Raw genomic sequence first — 18,841 nt, forward strand, 5'->3', positions numbered from 1 at the left:
GTCAACTCGACTCAAGTGTTTTTAAACTTAACTGCAACTTCAGTTTCACTCTTTCACCTTCTCTTTCACCATCAAGTCACTCTTCATTTAAATGTTTTCATTATCATAGTTTTATATATTTGAAACATACATAAATATAATAATCCCCATATTATGAACAGTAACACTGCAATCCAGAACAGCAGTTACTCCACTCAGTGACTGGTCTGACTATGAGCACAGAGCTATTAGTACGGACACCTCCCTGACAACAGTGCATCTGTATACGCTCTGCATCATAAGCTCTCATTAACTGGCTCCGTCCACATTCTATTTTTAGGTGATTCATTCTTCCGGTTATTCGGAAGGTTTACGCAGAAAGTGATTCATCCGGATCGTGCTATTGAGGCATGAGGATGATGACGTGGGGACAAAAATATCCTTTTGCACAGAACTATTTGCAGAATGCTCACTCACGGTATTCCCTGGATGACACATGCCTTGGGCCTCGATGGGGTGATTCTTTGGGCTTTAGTGTGTGGGCTTTACTGATTGTTGTACTTCATGGAATTGCCTAATTGTGTTAATATGCGTGTGAGTTTAAATGCAGCTTCATTTCACTCACTTCAATTCACTCATTCAGGGTGTGCTCTGGTGAGTCAATATATATATCTGCTGTGGGTGTGTCGTGTGTGTTGTGTAGGTGTGATGCCACATGTCACAGGCTTTTGTTTGGTTTGAAAACATTGTGTTCTCAATGTTTGTAGCCCTTGATGTTATGCTTCATTGCTAATAACAAGGTCCTCCCATTTTGTCCCAATGTACACCGTGTGCCCTGTGTACTCGTTGTACATTAGGTATCGTGAGGCAAGATAAGATTCGACAAGAGTTGTATAACAACAATCTTGAAAGTTGCTCTTTCTCCCCGCCACACTTAAGTGTACAGATGATGTGAGTCCTGCGCCTTCCTTTATATCGAACTGGGGTTATGTCCTGATCTCACACAAGCATTAATAAAAAAAAATATGATTAACTATAACAGATTATATTATGGATGAATGACTTTAACAAACGAGACAAGCTACAGCCTGTGTGTGTGTGTGTGTGTGTGTGTGTGTGTGTGTGTGTGTGTGTGTGTGTGTGTGTGTGTGTGTGTGTGTGTGTGTGTGTGTGTGTGTGTGTGTGTGTGTGTGTTCTGCTAGACATCCAAGACCCTAACAATTATAGATTGTGTCAGCATTTGGGAGGTGTTGAGGAGGGAATCAATCAAATTAAATAAATGGTTCTAACCTGTGAACCAGTGATATACTGCAGGGGGCTGTGCAGTGGACTGTGGACTCTGACTCCCAACAGCTGCTAATAGTTCACTTTTTCTGGCCGTAAAAGCACCTCAGACTGCAGAGCATTAAATGGATGTTATAAAAGTTAACTATGGAAGCCACCAAGACTGCTTATCAGCCGGCAAGGTCGTAACTATGTCACGCTAACTTTTTAAGATCAGTTGGCCCTGCTCTCCATTGGCCTCTCTCAAACACCCTCAATATATCCTAACCTACCCTTCTCCATTCTGACTTACTGCTGACTTACTGCTGAGTCTTTTCAGTTAGAATTACCTAACAGATTAGGCATCTGCAGTTGTACGCTTTCTGCAGAAACTGGCTTGTTACATCATAGGTAATTCAAAAGCCCCATGGAAAGGGATATATCTTGTCAGTAATTAGAAATGTTTATGTATTAAAACATGTAGAACGATTTGGAAGTTTGGGGTGTAATTTCAGGATAGTGGGTTGTTATTATTAATATCATCATTATCTAAAGCGCATTCTATATTTCCAAATACTTACTTCTTCCACATCAATTCATCTGACTTTAATTAGATGGATTGAAAAAGATTCATGCTTTTTCAGAATAAATTGATAATTTGTATTATCAATTATCAACGTGACTATATCAAGACACGCTGACGTTTATGCTTTAAAGAGACCGTTTTCAGTAACGTTAAAACAATAATGAACTTTGTGTGGCAATTATGTGGTAAATAGAAATTGTACTTTAAGCTTAGAAAATGTATATCTGATTCATTGACAAGAATTTTAATTCCGCCTATCCTAGTTCGCAGTGTCTATTACTGATGCCATGCATAGTAATGCTGCATTCAAGCCAAATGGACGTTACCGTAATAACCATCTTGTGACTTGTAAATACCGTCCACGTAAACATTCAATACATCAATGCATGCATACATACATACATACATACATACTGGGGATTACAACTAGGAATGTGGTAATCTTTCCCAAAGGTCAGATTGAATCGACTAGGCAAATAATACGGACGGATACGGATGAGTGAAGAGCACACAAAACCATTGAAAAGGTCAGATTATGAACACAGAGGTCACACTACTCCAGATACCGCTAGAAAAAAGACCAATAAAAAGGGTGGTCTACTTTAAAAAAAGAAATCTATAATTTATATATTACGGATTCATTATTAAATATACCCCCTGGATGTGTTGTAATAACAGTGAACACCCGCAAGTTGTAACGATGGAAATCTTTCCCGTAGCGCTCTTCCATCCCATACGACTTGAACGCAGCATCATAAGCACGGCGTGCGGCTTGACAGGTCAGCACATGGGGGCGTGTTGTAGGCTACACAGAGTAAAGTCAAAACGCAACAGTCCCACTTCGTCTGTATTCATTAAACTACGAAGGAGGACGGTAGATCTATTAGGCTCTGCTACCGAGACAATTTATTCGATAGGCTTATATAGCATTGATCAATTTGTGCCATCGACCCGGCAGCAATAGCGCGTCTATTTACTTTGGTCCAATATTATTTGGACCAAAGTATAGAGGAGTCCTTTTATTTCGTTGTACTATAACGTTAAGCATGCGGCAATCGTATACCTTAACGGAGCCGGAGAATGTCTCGGTCACTGGATTTCCCTTTGGCAGACAGGACAGCAGGCGCAAGAACATACCGATGTCTCGGTCCATGTTGATGTCCACCTTCATGGGTCTGATCATTAACCAAGCCAAGGTAAGAGAGGGAGTTGGAACAACTGGCCCCTACACATTACGTCGTTGTAGAAGCACTTGGCTACATGAATTAACTATTCAACGTTGGCAAGTGACTTTTCCACCTACTGATTTACTTAAATAGGTCACATTACCGATAACATCAGTTAAATGCACATTTCCCCTTTTCTCCACCTGCACATAGCATACGGTGTAATTTGCTCTGTAAGTTAAAAGTTTGGCAAAATGAAAAGTTTGCCACACAATATCTAAATCAATTCGCCTATATCATATAATAGAATAACTGCATTATTTAAAGAACATCCAGAATAAATGGTAACTACTACTTGGCATGATTTTTCACTGTTGTATGAAATGTCAACACTAATATGAATCAATATTTATGTCTGCTAATGTTACTGTTGCTATGGTTGTCATGTGATTCCTTAAACCACCACTGAATGGGATAAACTACTCAATGGGATAAACTACTGATACATTCTACGTTTACTGCTTCAATCTATCCAAACACGTTCATTACACATTTCCATAGTCATAGTTTATTGATGGCATTGTTTTTCAGGTCTTAGCTGGAGAATTCAGTCCTTATCAGTCCGTATCAGAATAGTTTGACTTTCAATGATTAAGCAAACAAAAGACAAGGGGCAAAACAATACAAGGAGAAATCCTAAGTAGAACCACCAACACATAATGTAAAGGAACACCCCTGACAAGTGCTTTCCTTTCACCCATATCACCTTACTCATACATTGCAGTTTGTCTAAGGACTCACTTCCTAAAACTGCTTTGGTTCACAGATTTCTGTGCATTGCATCAGGCCCAGAAAAAGGACAGAATGGCAGAGGCCTTGGAAAGCCTGAAATATGTTATACACACAGATTATGAATCAAGAATAAATAATCTAACGTGGGGAACCTTAAATCATATTTCATTCTAGTACTTGAGCTCCAACTGTACAATGAGTCAGACTTCTTACACGGACCACAAAGAAATGATTACCCGCCCTTCTCCACAATATGCTTGTTTTCTAACCAGATTTGGCATGGTTGCTGCTTACTCCGTCAGATTTATGATAGGATAACTGTCTGAGTATATAATTTGGGGATGTGGATGTGTATATGAGCCCGCGAATACCTGTGTACGTCTACATGACGTTTCCAAGTCGTCAGCAGAGTCATCGGTGCATAACAACAACAGCGTTTCATGGTTACTCTGTTACTATGATATTACAAGGTTAACCGAGCAGGAACTAGCCTCCGGCACTCACTTGAATGAAGGCTGAATGCTAGGCCAACACATTACAGAGCGAAATATATGATACTATTTTTCTATACGATATATAGAAATAATGGGGGACATTCTTGTAGTCGGTCAGGTGACTGACTTCCAGCTGAATGGCTCTCAGCCAAACTCCAATGTCCAAAGTGTAGCTGCACTCTGTGTCACTAGTACCTGTACCTTAAGCTGAAACTGCTGTAGCACAGTGACCCTTACCTACCATATACTGTAAATGTCATTAATTACATAAATTAACATGTATCTAAAAAATCACTGTTAGCCATTTGATGGATGAAAGTGTGTGCTAAATGAATGTAGTCATTCACTCATATCAAAACAAGTTTATCATTCAAAGAGTGTTCGAGGCAATAGATCACTGAGCTCTGTTAACACAGTGGAAGGTTCTACTTTCAGTATGACTGCTGTGTTCCACTCACGTGCTATGAAAGGCTACTGAAACATGCGTATTTAAGTTCACATTGACTTCAAGTAATGGTGGCATGGCTCTCCTTGTCTATGTTATATAGTTGAAATATACTCACCAGAAAGTATAACTCAAGAATAAACAAATATGGGGTGTGTTTATGAAGCAGCCTGCATTGGATAGTACCTATTAAGTGATGTCCATCAAATCTTGTCAGGAAGAACAACTTTTATCTATCTACTGCACAACAATGAGTTGTGTTATTGTTAATGTCATTATTGTATGCTCTTTGTCCATTTCCTTTGTGATTGTCCCATTTTGTGGTGGAAAGTGGCCAAATTAACCTTTATGATAACAGGATAATATGAGCTTGTAGCCGCTATATCAATGCTAATCATGTTCTAATTAAAGAAAAACAATAGACCTGCCTTTTTTCAGTCACCTGATCACCTCTCTCTCTCTCTCTCTCTCCCTCGTTCTCTCCCTCTCTCGGGACGGTCTCTATCAAAACAGAACAAGAGCTCCCAGGGTCTGGTGGGACTACGGAACCTTGGCAACACTGTAAGCGTTCCCTTCGTCTCACGCCACACATGATGACATTGCACTTCACAGTTTAAGAACGCACAAACACACTCCCTCCAGAACTGCAGCGAGTCACGCAATATTCCTTGACACCTTTTGATGTTCTTATGTTTTCTCTTTTTCTTTCTCTTGTTCGATGGCCAGTGTTTCATGAACTCCATCCTCCAGTGCCTGAGCAACACCCCGGAGCTGAGGGACTTCTGTCTCAGATACATACACCCAGCAGAACTCAGCCCATGTGGGAACCAAGTCGCTCTAATGGAGGGTAAGACCTCATGCTGACCAGAGGCCTCAACTATATCTGATCGGCGACCCCAAGTCTAACGCCTATTAAATCTTTCATACACATGAAATGTATACAATTTCGGTAGTTTGTTCTGCTCTGCAAAGGAACAGTGTTGTGGTGGGCAGGAGTATAATAGTGGTCCTGGGCTAAACATTCCTACTCATCAGTCTGGACACATCACTAGATCTGAACCTAATTCCTTAGGACCATACCTGTTATTTTGCTGTATAGTTAAAAGCTGAGATAATAGCCTTATCTTTCATACGTTTGTGTGCAAAGGTGTATTCATGTGGGTACGTGTCTATCATCGTTCCATGTTACTATGCATCCTTATCTGCTATCCATGTTTACAACAAAAGTCTTCATCCTGTTGCTTCTCTTTTCTCTCTGTCTCTCTGTCTCTCTCTCTCTCTCTCTCTCTCTCTCTCTCTCTCTCTCTCTCTCTCTCTCTCTCTCTCTCACCATCAGAGTTCGCTAAGCTAACGAAGACCTTGTGGACGTCGGTCAACAGTGACGCGGTCAGCCCCTCTGATTTCAGGACCCAGATCCAGAAATACGCTCCCAAATTCTTGGGCTACAAGTGAGTACCTCTTACCGGTCTGGGTGATTTAAAACAACGTAACGATTGTCTATCCTGGCTTCACTAAAAACTCTGTCAGCAAGGGATTTTTTGAAATTATATTGGAGGATTTATTGAAACCGGGTGAGATGGTTACGATGATGTAATCAAGGAAAGGATGGGTTCTAAAAATGTATGCGTCTATGAAACCATACCCTTTCCCTTACCCACCAACCCATCTCAGTCAGCAGGATGCCCAAGAGTTCCTGCGCTTCCTATTGGACGGACTCCACAATGACGTCAACAGGGCGACGGTGTGTCCCAAGGTGTCAGAGGACTTTGACCACCTATCGTAAGAGTTTATTCCTTGCCAGTCTTGCCCAGTAACAGGTTAGCTAATGAGACACAGATGAGTCAGTACAATGTCTCCAATGTCTCCGATCAGACATTGTCTCCAATGTCTGATCGTAAAAAAGCTTCACACAAAAAGTTAGTGATTTAACACTGTTATATAATAATGAAGTAAAGTCTTCTCAATTATGCTTCTGTCAAATAAAAGTTTAAAACTCCTTTTAAACTTAACCAGAGCTCACAACAATGACAAACAGCTGCACCCAAAGATATATTGTGTCGCCAAACACTGGCACAAAGAGTAATAGTCTGCCTTTGTCTTTCCAGGGACACTGAGAAAAGTCAAAAGATGTGGAACAGATACAGAGAATCAGAGGACAGCAAAGTGGTTGGTAAGTGCATGCAGGGGAAACATGCTGATACCATTTACACAAACAGTGATAGGAAAACATTAAACAACAGAGGTGAACTGCTGTGAGTGTAATGTGTTGGTTTTTTTTTTTTGTGGTTTGTGTAGATTTGTTTGTTGGGCAGCTGAAGAGTTCCCTGACCTGCAGTGAGTGTGGCTTCTGCTCCACAATGTTCGACCCTTTCTGGGACCTGTCTCTGCCAATCGCACAGGTCAGCTTAGGCACACACCTGCCCACATGTGGCCACACGTACACACACACACACACACACACACACACACACACACACACACACACACACATAACCCACATACAGTTGTGAGTGTGACTTATGTCTTTGGTCAATCGTCTTCTTTATAGTTTTTTACCCTCACTGTAGAAGTAAGGAACATGTTAAATTGCATGTAAATGTGTGTCAGTGTGAATGAGAGAATGGGTGTTGCCAGATTAGTTGATAGACAGCCCACAGAACAAAAAGGTTCAAGAAATAAATGCCATCCCATTCACCACAAAATGTCTACATTTACAGTATACGTACTTTACTTTGCATGTAAATAATTCTGACCACATTTAACATGAGAACCAAATTGTATTTCAGAAAAACACAGAGGAAGTGACCCTGACCGACTGCATGCGGCTGTTGACCAGAGAGGACGTGTTGGACGGAGAAGAGCAACCTGTAAGGAAGCCCTCTCCCCACTACATAACAGTGATACATGCCTGTGTATATTTAGATTATACTGTGCCTTCCTCTTTCCAGACTTGCCAACGATGTAAAGTCAGAAGAAAATGCAGCAAGAAGTTTTCCATCCAGAAGTTTCCAGAAGTCCTAGTGCTTCGTATCCTTCGCTAACACGCACTGGAGGAGATCATTGTGCACCTGCGTTTGCCTTTTCAGCCAAGTCAAACATCAAAACTAGTGTAAATTAAAAGAGAACTTTATCGAGCTCAACCCCTAAATATTTGAATAAATATCCTTCACCATGGCCGAAGGATATTTTATCCATAGCTTATAGCTCAATGTTGCCCTGACAATATTTTTTTTAATGTGTCTTTTTTACTGTATTTTATTCTGAGTTGTATACTATTTATTGTGTGTTGTGTTTATGTGAGCAATGTTTTAGAGGCTGCATAAGCAAATTTCGCTGTATGGATCTACTGCACAATGACAATTAAAGTATATTCTATTCTATTCCATTCTAACTTAGTTAAAGAGCTAGCATCATTAGCATAGCATTAGCATACACACATTTCATGTTGTGTTGAGGCCCCCCGGTCAAATACCTCAAACGCAAAATGTCTAGCCAGTCGGTGTGTTAACAGAGCATCAGGTCATCACGTCTCTTCTCCTTAACGAGCTCCTAATCAGACCTGAAGCGTTTCTCCGAGCCGCCTTCACACGCCAGCAAGCTCACCACCTTCGTCCACTTCCCCCTCACAGAGCTGGACCTCGGCGAGTTTGCCTCGGCAGACGGCGGTAAGCAAGAAGAATGTATGTAAGGGATAATGTAGAGAACGCCGCCCATTACCCTTCAGGGCAAAGCAAGACACTGTTCGCCCTGTTGGGGCTTATTTCCCAATAATGACCGGCAACATTCTATACATTATCCCGCTTATCACACGGCTACTTGCCAAAAACGAAAAAATAACTTCACACAGTGTGTCTTTTTAAAATGTGTTTGTTACCAGCATTCGTAGTGTTGGAACAGCAGAGAAATAGTCAACGCCAAAGACGTTGACGTCGCTTAGCAACCGAGTACGCTGGGGTTGATAAGTTAACCGGACTACTTGCGGAGTGATACGAAAGATGTTAAAAAAAATCCCCTTTCCTTGACAGCGGTCATTATATGCTTAGCAACGGTCATTATTGAAAAATAATTCACCACCGGAAGTCGGGAAGGCCCGTGCAAGTGAACGGAGCGTTTCACAGCAGTGAGAAGAGCCGTGTAATAAGTAAGGGAGAATCACCGAGAGGGGCAGTAAACAGTTTGATATGCCCGGCTCAGGGCGGCAAGCCGTCCACGTGCCGGGCATATCAAACTGTTTACTGCCCTCAAAGTGTTTAATTGCCCTGCCTTGAGGTGATTGTCCCGTTTATTCTACTTTTTGCCTGCCAACATAATACAAATTAAAATACTTTAATAATTATGCTTTTTCTTATATTATATTATATCATTATATATCGTATTGCATGCTTATTAAATGTATACTCTGTTTGAGTTCATCTCCCTCTAAAAGTAGTCCCCTTTAGAACTACGGTGAATTACGTTAGCTCAGCTGTAGCTAATTAGTTTCTATAGCAACCACACAAGGCTGCATCTGATCACTAGTTTAATAACGTAGTTGCTACATTGTATCTCGCTTGCGAAACATGTATCGACTGACCCCTCCGATAGATTTCCGACACATTTTAGAAACTTTTTTTAAACAAGGTTTATTTTTACAATGGACCTCATGTTTGAAATTTCTGTGATAGAAAAGAAATCCAAGCGGCGTATCGATCTACTATTTGATGACGCTGTGCTCAGTCAGCGGGGTCAACCTGCCGGGTCAATGCCCTCCTCCTCCCAGCCAATCAGAATCAAGCATTCTTAAACAAAGTAGAATAATTAATAATAACACACTTAGGTTGAAGTTAAAACAGGCCGCCTCTGGGTTTTACAGACTGTTTTTTGTTTCCTCTGCAGTGCACGCTGTGTACAGCCTGTACGCCGTGTCCAACCACTCAGGGAGCATCTTGGGGGGCCACTACACGGCCTTCTGTAAGAACCCTGCCCTGGAGCAGTGGTACCGCTACAACGACTCCAGGTGCTTAGTCCGCACTCAAACGCCCGGTGCTGCGCTTTGACTTGAATGTGCTGCTTCCAACGTGTGTGTACATTTGTGTTATTTTGTTTGATTCGAGGCGTGTCATTAGTGTTTTTTTAATTGATGCGGTTCCTTCAGTATTTTCAGCAGGAATAATTAATGTGTCTGTGTGATTGAATACTACTTTTGCAGCTGAGCTAATCATTAGCCGCATATGAACAAAGTATTTCTTCCTGCTAAAGGTGCTAGCCTGCTCTGACACCACATTGAAAGGATATATTTATTTTTTTATTATTCTTTTTTTTAATATGTTTCTGTTTGATAAAACGTAGAATGGACTTTGTAACACAGGTCTATAGCATGCCAAAGTGACTGTATGAAATAACAAATCATGAACTGTTGTTCTCTCCATTGTTTTCTTCTCATGCAGAGTGAGCCCCATGTCTGCCAGCCAGGTGCAAAGCAGTGACGCCTACGTGCTCTTCTACGAGCTTACGCCGCATCACTACCAGACGCAGCGCCTGTAGACACCAAGGCCGCCACACACACACACACACACACACACACATCGGCAACGGAGCAATCGGAGCCATGCTGGAGCCTCATGTCAGCAGACCTGCAAAGCTCAGCAGACTGGTTCTGCTTGGACTCCCTCTGCAGTGAACCCTACGACGATGTAGACTGGGGGGTGGGGGGGGGGGGGTGGGGCGCAGGATTCCTTGTCACTGCAGGAATGGACAAGCGTGCCCCCTTGCAAAAGGTTTGCTTTCCGCTCACTCGTATTTGCTGTGGAAAAAAGGGGGACATGTGTGTGTTTGTCAGCGTGCACACACGCGAGTGTGTATGTCAACGGAGACTGCGTCTTGAGATGCAGTCTGAATCGGGCGTCAACCCTGGAAGGTTGGATTTGCTGCAGAACCATTGGTGTATCGGGGAAGTGAGGATGAGTCACCTGCGAACTCAGGACTTCTGGCGCCATCTAGTGGCCGAACTGGATATGTGCCGCACACGCCTGAGAACAACACAATGGAGGAATAATAATATTTTAAGAACGTGTTTTAACTTGCACTCATCTGAGAACCTAGTGAATGTTGCTTTACGCATCTCTGTGGAGATGCTTAAGTTCCATGGTAATAAAGTTGTATGATCAAAAATAATCCCTGCAACCTAAAACCTAAAACCTGTAAACCTGTAGATGCACCATAAAAACATTAATGAAAGGCATGTTATATTTATAACATAAAGGTGGTGGATCGAATTAGATCACAGCTGACAAATTACTCTGAAATATTTTAAACTTGCGCAAAACTGCATGAACATAGCTTTGGTGTGTCATCACATCCAAATGAAACAAATTGGCCATATAAGACAAGCCTACTGCAAAGATTAATAGGCCTACTTATCACACACACACACGCAGAGAGCGAGAGTGAGAGAGAGAGAGAGAGAGAGAGAGAGAGAGAGCGAGAGAGAGAGTCCTCCTCGACCGACAGACAGGCCTAATGTCTAATGGCTATATTTGTCAGCCCACAATTGCAATGCAGATGGCCCGACAGCCATAAACAACACAAACACATCAACATGGCTAAAAATAAAGGCTTTGCTCCATTGTATAGTGGGAGGGCTCTCACAGCAACGTTCAGGAGCGGAGCGCGGGGTAGTGTGACTTGCACGCCTTAAGATGGAAAACGTAAACGAAGGAAGCCCTCTGATTGGACGGGCAAGACTGACAAGTAGGCGGGCCTAGGCCCGCCCAGGCCCGCCCGTGGCTACGTCACTGGTTGTAAGTGAACATCCTTATTAATTCATATCTTTCCGACAATGACACATTGGAAAGATTATGATGCTTTCATCATAATCTTTATCATGTCATGTTAGATAAAGTGTTAACTATAGCGACTGCTGACAATGTCACTTCTTGACGTTGACTGCTTGAAGGTCATTGGTCATCAAGATTGTAAACAAATAAAAAGACATCAAAAGTATTTCCTGGAGAGGCCAGCAATAATATCACAGACGAATTTCAAATCATCTGCTGTAAACGGTTCAGATCACTGACAAAAACCTTTGAAAATTGTTGAGTCCGGCTCCGTCCCCTCGGGGATCTGTGTGAAATTCACATTCCATTGATGTCATTTGGACAAAAGTTACTGCACTCTAAAAAACGTTGGGTTAAAAACAACCCAACCGTAACCCAACTGCTGGTTTAATATAGGACCAGCCCAGCATTTAGTAAGGATAACTCAACCAAATGGGTAGTCAGTTTTAACCCATATGTTGGGTTACCCGGTTTACCCAGAATGCTGGGTTGTTTTAACTAAGCTGTTAGTTATATTAACACTACAGTTGAGTTGCTATGCTAACCCAGTTTTTGGGTTATATTGGCTACATAATTGGGTTAACTAGTCAACCTAGTTGGGTTAAATTCACTCAATTTATGAGTTATGTAAATCTGCCTATTTTCTCCTTAATCTAATGTTATTACAATTCAGTGATAATACACTATTTTCAAATACATTTATTTTCTTATCAAATTTCAATTTACTTACTATTAAACAATAATTTATAAACATAAAACATAAAATAAACAATAATTTTAATCTGGCCTAGGCTCTTCACAGGTTTGGAAGTTTTTTTTTCGGCCTGTGACACTAATGATCTGACCAAAACATGGGGGAAACATTTCATTAACTTAACTAGATAAGATATACACACGCGCACGTATATCTTATCTATAAAAGAGATAAGATATACACACGCGCGCACACACACACACACACACACACAAAACACAATATAACTAACAATATAATAATATAATGACATAATAATAATAACAATATAACTTTCCGGCTTGCCATGCTACTCCATGGCAAGCTGTGTCACCATAAAGGAGACGCCAGGGGCAGTGGCTCCTTCCAGTTTGTAGATGGCGCTCTGGAGCAGCTCCCAAACATGGGAACACTCTTTGGGGTAATTAATATCGAGGACATAAAATGTTTTAAAACATATGTCCAGTGCTCCTAGGAGTGTGCGCTGCTCCAATGCCCTCCCCGCAAAATCACAAATGCCTGGTGGCATGCGTCCCCCTCGCCGAGAACCATAATGTAAGGATAAGGTCTCGCTGCCCCAGCCTCCTTGAGGTATTCCACCATGTTGATACCCATCTAAAGAACAGAAAGGTAAATGATATAGGCCTATACTATCTAAGCGAAGACTAAACAAGCCACAAAACCTGGCTTCAAACTGAAAACAATGCTTTTTTTGCTGCTCATACTTTGTGGTGGTTGCACCAGTTAGCCACAAAGGAGAACCAATATGGGCATCAGTCAAATATGCTTTGCACTGGAATTTCCACTTAACACTTTAGAAAATGTTAAGATTAGAAAGAAGGACAGCTAAAGAAAATTTTGTGTGTTTATGTGTTTCTCTGCATGGGATCAGTGTTTGTGCGCGTATGTGTGTGTCTGTGTGTTTGGCCGTGCGCACTCTGTCAGCCACTATCACAACTTAGGTTTCCACAGCTAAGAAGGATGATCTGTGAGTTTGCGTGGGGCCATTTTGTGAGGACAAAAGTGATAGAGTTATCAACCCAACTAGTATCTCAATTGGAACATACTGGGCCTGCTGAGAAGGAATTGGACAATGGGACAGCACAGGTTCATGTTCAACTCAAATGAAACAACAAATGCAGCTTGTGTTCAATTCGTTATGTGGCTTAGTTCGTTTTGTCAGGTAATCTTTGAATGTTACAAGCAGATACATTTCCCCCATGCCTATGATTACTTTTGAGCTTATTTATTTTGTAGCCTGTGTATCTAGGCCTACTTGGCTGGACTGATTCAGGCCAAGGGTGTTTTAAATGTACATGAAGGATGCCCTGGCAAAATAAGGGCTTTGGATTGCTTTTTTTCCCCCACAAACACCATCTATTTCAATGAGCATGTTGAGAAATTAGATCCGCGAATCCTTTGTTAAACCACCATACTGTCTTTTGATACTCTTTCTTACTGTTTTTATTACAACAACAAGGTAGGCTTATAAACTGTATCTGTCACCCTTAAGGTATTTATATTGTCTCTGACAGCGGTACCCTTGTGGGTCTTCATAAATCTTCATAGGTCATCTATGTACCTATTGTTGACTGTTCCATCTCTAATGACACCATAAATGTCCTCATCATATGTCAATGTGAACCAAAGTCCAATTTTAAAGAGACACTGACTTTGCACGTCTGCAGCCTCTCATGGCCAGAGTTAGCATCAGAGGCTCTTTGATCAAAACAACTTCAACAGCAAGGTGCCAAGTATGTCTTCCAGTTAATTGTGAAGTCTTTTACATTTTAGCTGAAGTGAAATTGTCTAGTGAACAGTTGAGTCTAACAAACTGTGTATTTTGGCAATATCTGAAATTCCCAGCAAATAAATTCCATAAATTCTAAATTCATCCAAGGAAACTGAAAATATATCCTAATGGTCACAGATAAACCATTCCAAAATAGATGAAGTTAAGGTTAACGCAATGCCTGTTTGTTTTGTAGCAGCAGGACCTATAGTCACCAAGCAACGGATCTGCTTGTCCATTTACATCCTGGCTGATAAGGAGCAGCTGGATAAAACACACTGAGCGGTTTCACACCAAATTAAATGTTACTTTACACAAACTTCAACATTCTCGAATAGCAAAATTATCTTTTAAATCATAATACAATTCAAGGCACATTCAACGGAGTGTGCCTTGAATGGAGTGCCGAAATTCACTTCCGTTGTCTCAAGTCAGATATGTTTTTGAAAAAGTGATAGCACTTAAAATACTAGCAGAGTGTGTTGACTGTTGCTAAACAAATATAATTGTATATAATAACAGATGACAACAATGGTGATATGTTGTTTATTGTATTCACATTTTAATTATATTTTAACATTTTATTTGGGCTACATATTTATCTGTAGCCTGTAGGAACCAAAGTTAAAACACATGTCCCCCTGAAATAATATAATTCCCCTAATCATTTACAACGGGCATCAATCACTCTCCAGACTCCCAAGAGAATTCAAAATAAGAAAAGTCAGAAGCAACCCAATATATACATGAAACATCCTGTCAAACTGTGGCCTTCAAGCTCTGTATTTGCGTATTATTTAAAATCATTTTTGAAAATGTATGGCATTGAAATCAGATGATTCTGCAAGATGGGAGGCCTATATAGTAGGAAATCACAGAGCTCTTTGAAATGTTGAACAATACAGCAAGGTCATCAAACCTACTATTAAAACACTTATCAGCCCTCCTCAAATCTTTCCAGTGTACTTCAGCAGACCAAAGATACCTCCACCTGATAGAGGGAGAAAGAGACAGACAGAGAGAGAGAGAGAGAGAGAGAGAGAGAGAGAGAGAGAGAGAGAGAGAGAGAGAGAGAGAGAGAGAGAGAGAGTTAATCGAAAGACATGGGAGCAGTCTTGTTTGTTTAAAATGAATGGCAAAATATTAGCTGATTGTTACTTTTAAACTCCAATCTTGTCAATCCATTATAAAGTTTTCTATGTGGATATTCTAGCCCCACCTGATGTGGCGATGCTGATTGGAACAGGTGTAAGCAATTTTGTATAACTGCTGTTATGATGGGAAATAAATGATTGCCCACTACCATTGTATTACTTTATTACAGTTGTCTTAACCTTTCTTAACCTTACCGTCAAGATATAGTAATTATTTCCTGCATCGAGGGGGCAGGTCTAACTCACCCAAGCCAGCCACACCGGCGATTGAACCGATGGCAATTCCTGCGATTTCCCCATCGCTCAGCCCCGCTGGCGGCACCACAGTGGTGGTGTCGGGTGCCTGGGTGTCTGGGGATGTCGTACTCATTGCTGGATTCGTTGTATTCGTTGCTGGATTTGTTGCTGGATTCGTTGCTGGCGTCGTTGTTGGATTCGCTGATGTCTGATTCGTTACTGGTTTCGCTGATGTCTGATTCGTTACTGGTTTTGCTGATGTCTGATCCGTTACTGGTTTTGCTGATGTCTGATCCGTTACTGGTTTCGCTGATGTTTGATCCGTTGCTGGATTCGGGGTTGTTCCTTGAGCCGTGTTGCTTAATCCACATATGAATACTGGCACACATAAATGGTGGCAAAAGAGTGATTCACAGGGAAATAATGACATATAGGCCTATATCAGAGTTTACTTCTACCGGCGCTATATATTGTATGACTTTCCACTGAAACCATCACTTTTCTCCACAGATCAAATGTATCTAGAGAGGACTAGGTTGGATGAAAGAGATGCAGTGGAAAGGTTACTGTGAAGGTTTAAGAAAACTCCAACACACATTTATTATTCAGTATTTTCATTCATCTTTGGAATTCACAGTTTAGTAGTAGGATTACATTGATAATTGTGGAAATAGAATGAATGATTGCATATAGTGTTCTCAGAGGCATCCAAATAGTGAAGATCCCCTGAAGTGTTAGACCAATATTATGATTGCAAAAAGTTGGGAGGAAAGATTTTCTTTTCACAATGGAAAAGGTTTATTGTTAGCTGTTTTTACCCCCATTAGATGTACATGCATGATTTAGGTCATAAAAGAGGAATCCTACCTGTGCCCAAAAGGCAAACAGTCAATGCTGGCAGATTTGACCACATGATCTCTTCAGTTGTTAAGTTCCACTGATTTGGAGGGAAAAACACTATCAATCACATTGTGTAAAGTACTTCATGGAATCTGTCTAAGGGTATTGTCCGTAGTAACACTTCTAACAACAATAGGGAGAGAGGGCAGATGGAGCAAACATTTAAACTTCAGATACAGTAATAAAGAAAGGAATAGTATATTATGTATATATTAATTTAATAATGTATAAGTTGTGTATAATAAAGAGACGATAAAGACTATACATTATACACACAGATACAGGGTTTGTCAAACATCCATTTTCCTTTCCAATTTTTTGTTAATTGATTTTGCTACAAAAAGGAAGAGTTGTACAACATTACTGGTGTTGTGTTGAGCGACATTTGTTGCCTATGGTTTAACATATGATAAAAAAAAAAATGTCTTACCTAAATCCCAAGATGTTGATGCGATGTTGGTCCAGTGTCGATTTGACTTTTCCCGTAACACCAGGATATATATTTTCCCCACCTGTTTTATGGCCAATTTTATTACCATGCTTCCCATGTAGCCCTCCCATTTGTGTGTCTGTGTGTGTGTGTGTGTGTGTGTGTGTGTGTGTGTGTGTGTGTGTGTGTGTGTGTGTGTGTGTGTGTGTGTGTGTGTGTGTGTGTGTGTGTGTGTGGGTGGGTGTGTGTGTGTGGGTGGGTTTGTGGGTGTGGGTGATCAGATAAGTCTATTACATATTTTTGAGTTTCAGCAAAACGAATTGACTTCATATTAATTAACTAGTTAAGATAAGATAATACTACTCTCTGGTGAATTGGTATCTCCGATACCAATATCTCCGATACCAATTCACCCCTTCGCCCAAACCCTTAGCCTACCCAGGGCTACCCCTTGGAGGTAAGATTGTTGATGGGCACACTGAGTTACTGGCAGTTCTGATACAAAATAATTCTAACTGAATATTGTTTTGCACACAATGATGCACAGACTTATCATGCCAAATCAATGTTCTTTGTGATTAATAAAGTATCTAACATTATTTCATAAAAGTAACAGTCAATGCAGGAAAAAAAAGATAAATAAATAGGCCCAATTCCCAGTTCCCAGTCAAGTGCTCAAGGCCTTCCTGAGAGAGTTTATCAAAACATGTGTAGTTCATTTCACAAAGTCAGGTCAATAACTGCAATTGTCTTTGCTTAAGGATGTACCCATGTGGCTGCGGTGGTAAAGGTTACTTTATTATAACCTCTTAAAACAGATGGGTAAACATTGCCATACCTTTCGTCTATGACAAAGATGAGCCTAGTTTTGGTCCTAAGAAAAGCAACTGACCCCAGCCTGGCCCCCCAAGATGAAATGGTTTAGAACTACTGCCCAGGGGAGATTCAGGAAAACATAACCTAACGCCAATACATTGTTTTATGTGTTTGGTGTTGGGAAATACAATTGCCTTAATCCGGTCATATTTATTGTCCTGCCTAATAAACAGCAGAGAACAATAAAACAGTAATAACCCCATCAATCCGTATGAACTTTGGAACATTACTCCTCCTTCAATTGTTCAATGCAACCCTTAGGAGGTTGCTGGGAAGTCGCATGTACCATACTTTCTGGAAGAATAAAAATACGTTTTCAGACCTCTAGAACTATTCAAAATCTAAACACAAATAGCCAACACCCTCTTAGAAATTAGATTTGCATTTTTTTATGCTATATTGGATTTAGAAAACAAAATTCGTACAGATGGTTATAAGAGTTTATAGGACATATAACATTGTTCTTAAACATAGTATGTACACATTGACTACTTCAGATATACACTGTAGAATTTGTCTGCAAGATCCATGTTGTTGTTTGGAAACATACGTCTTGGATTTCAGTACTGTGGTCTCGCTTATCTTGAACACATCTTGGGGTGGCTAGGTTGGACTATATAGTTTCTGTTGCAGATTTGTAGAAGTCTCCCCATAGGAGTTTATTTTTTCTACTTTCACATTTTTTTAACATACATTATTTTAAGAATACCCAACCACCATCCAGGACCCCCAAGCTGTGTCCCAAAGCCTAGGCTGCCTTGGTAGACTGCATTTCTCAGCTGCTACATCATAGAGGCTGTCCCAGTGTAAAAGATCCTTCGAATTAGGCTGATAAATGCAGCCTCCTTTCTGAGAACTCTGAAGAACATAACTGGTGTATCCTTCGGGGCCTTAGCCTTGTTAAACCATTTAATTTATGTGTGACCTAGGAGCCTTCATAGGATACTGCTACAAAGGACACGCCTTACCTCAGCTGCATGCTAAGCTTTGGTACGAAGCTCCAGACTACCACCTACTGACCACACAGCTCAATCAACCATTTAGCAACAATCCAGAAACACCCAAGCAATAACCTAGCATACCATAGATGCCCCAGACAGTACCTCGCCTTGACCGCTACCACCTACGAACCATAAACAACACCAGAGCAACCACTCAAACACCATAGCAACTGTCCTA

At 40.8% G+C, this 18,841-nt stretch overlaps 1 protein-coding gene across 1 annotated transcript; it reads left to right on the forward strand.

Moving 5' to 3' along the window:
• The first annotated feature begins 2,700 nt into the window (after nucleotides 1-2,700).
• Nucleotides 2,701-11,144, forward strand: LOC311354864 (ubiquitin carboxyl-terminal hydrolase 2-like). The gene is made up of 12 exons (XM_084474724.1): nucleotides 2,701-3,024; nucleotides 5,239-5,286; nucleotides 5,452-5,572; nucleotides 6,062-6,173; nucleotides 6,397-6,504; nucleotides 6,831-6,895; nucleotides 7,021-7,124; nucleotides 7,512-7,592; nucleotides 7,674-7,752; nucleotides 8,283-8,390; nucleotides 9,601-9,721; nucleotides 10,152-11,144. Exons 1-12 carry the CDS (start codon nucleotides 2,875-2,877, stop codon nucleotides 10,246-10,248), a joined length of 1,194 nt encoding a protein of 397 aa, XP_084330850.1. The 5' UTR covers nucleotides 2,701-2,874; the 3' UTR covers nucleotides 10,249-11,144.
• Nucleotides 11,145-18,841: the final 7,697 nt, after the last annotated feature.

Source organism: Micromesistius poutassou (assembly GCF_964030765.1).
Source record: "Micromesistius poutassou genome assembly, chromosome: 10".
NCBI classification, from domain to species: domain Eukaryota; kingdom Metazoa; phylum Chordata; class Actinopteri; order Gadiformes; family Gadidae; genus Micromesistius; species Micromesistius poutassou.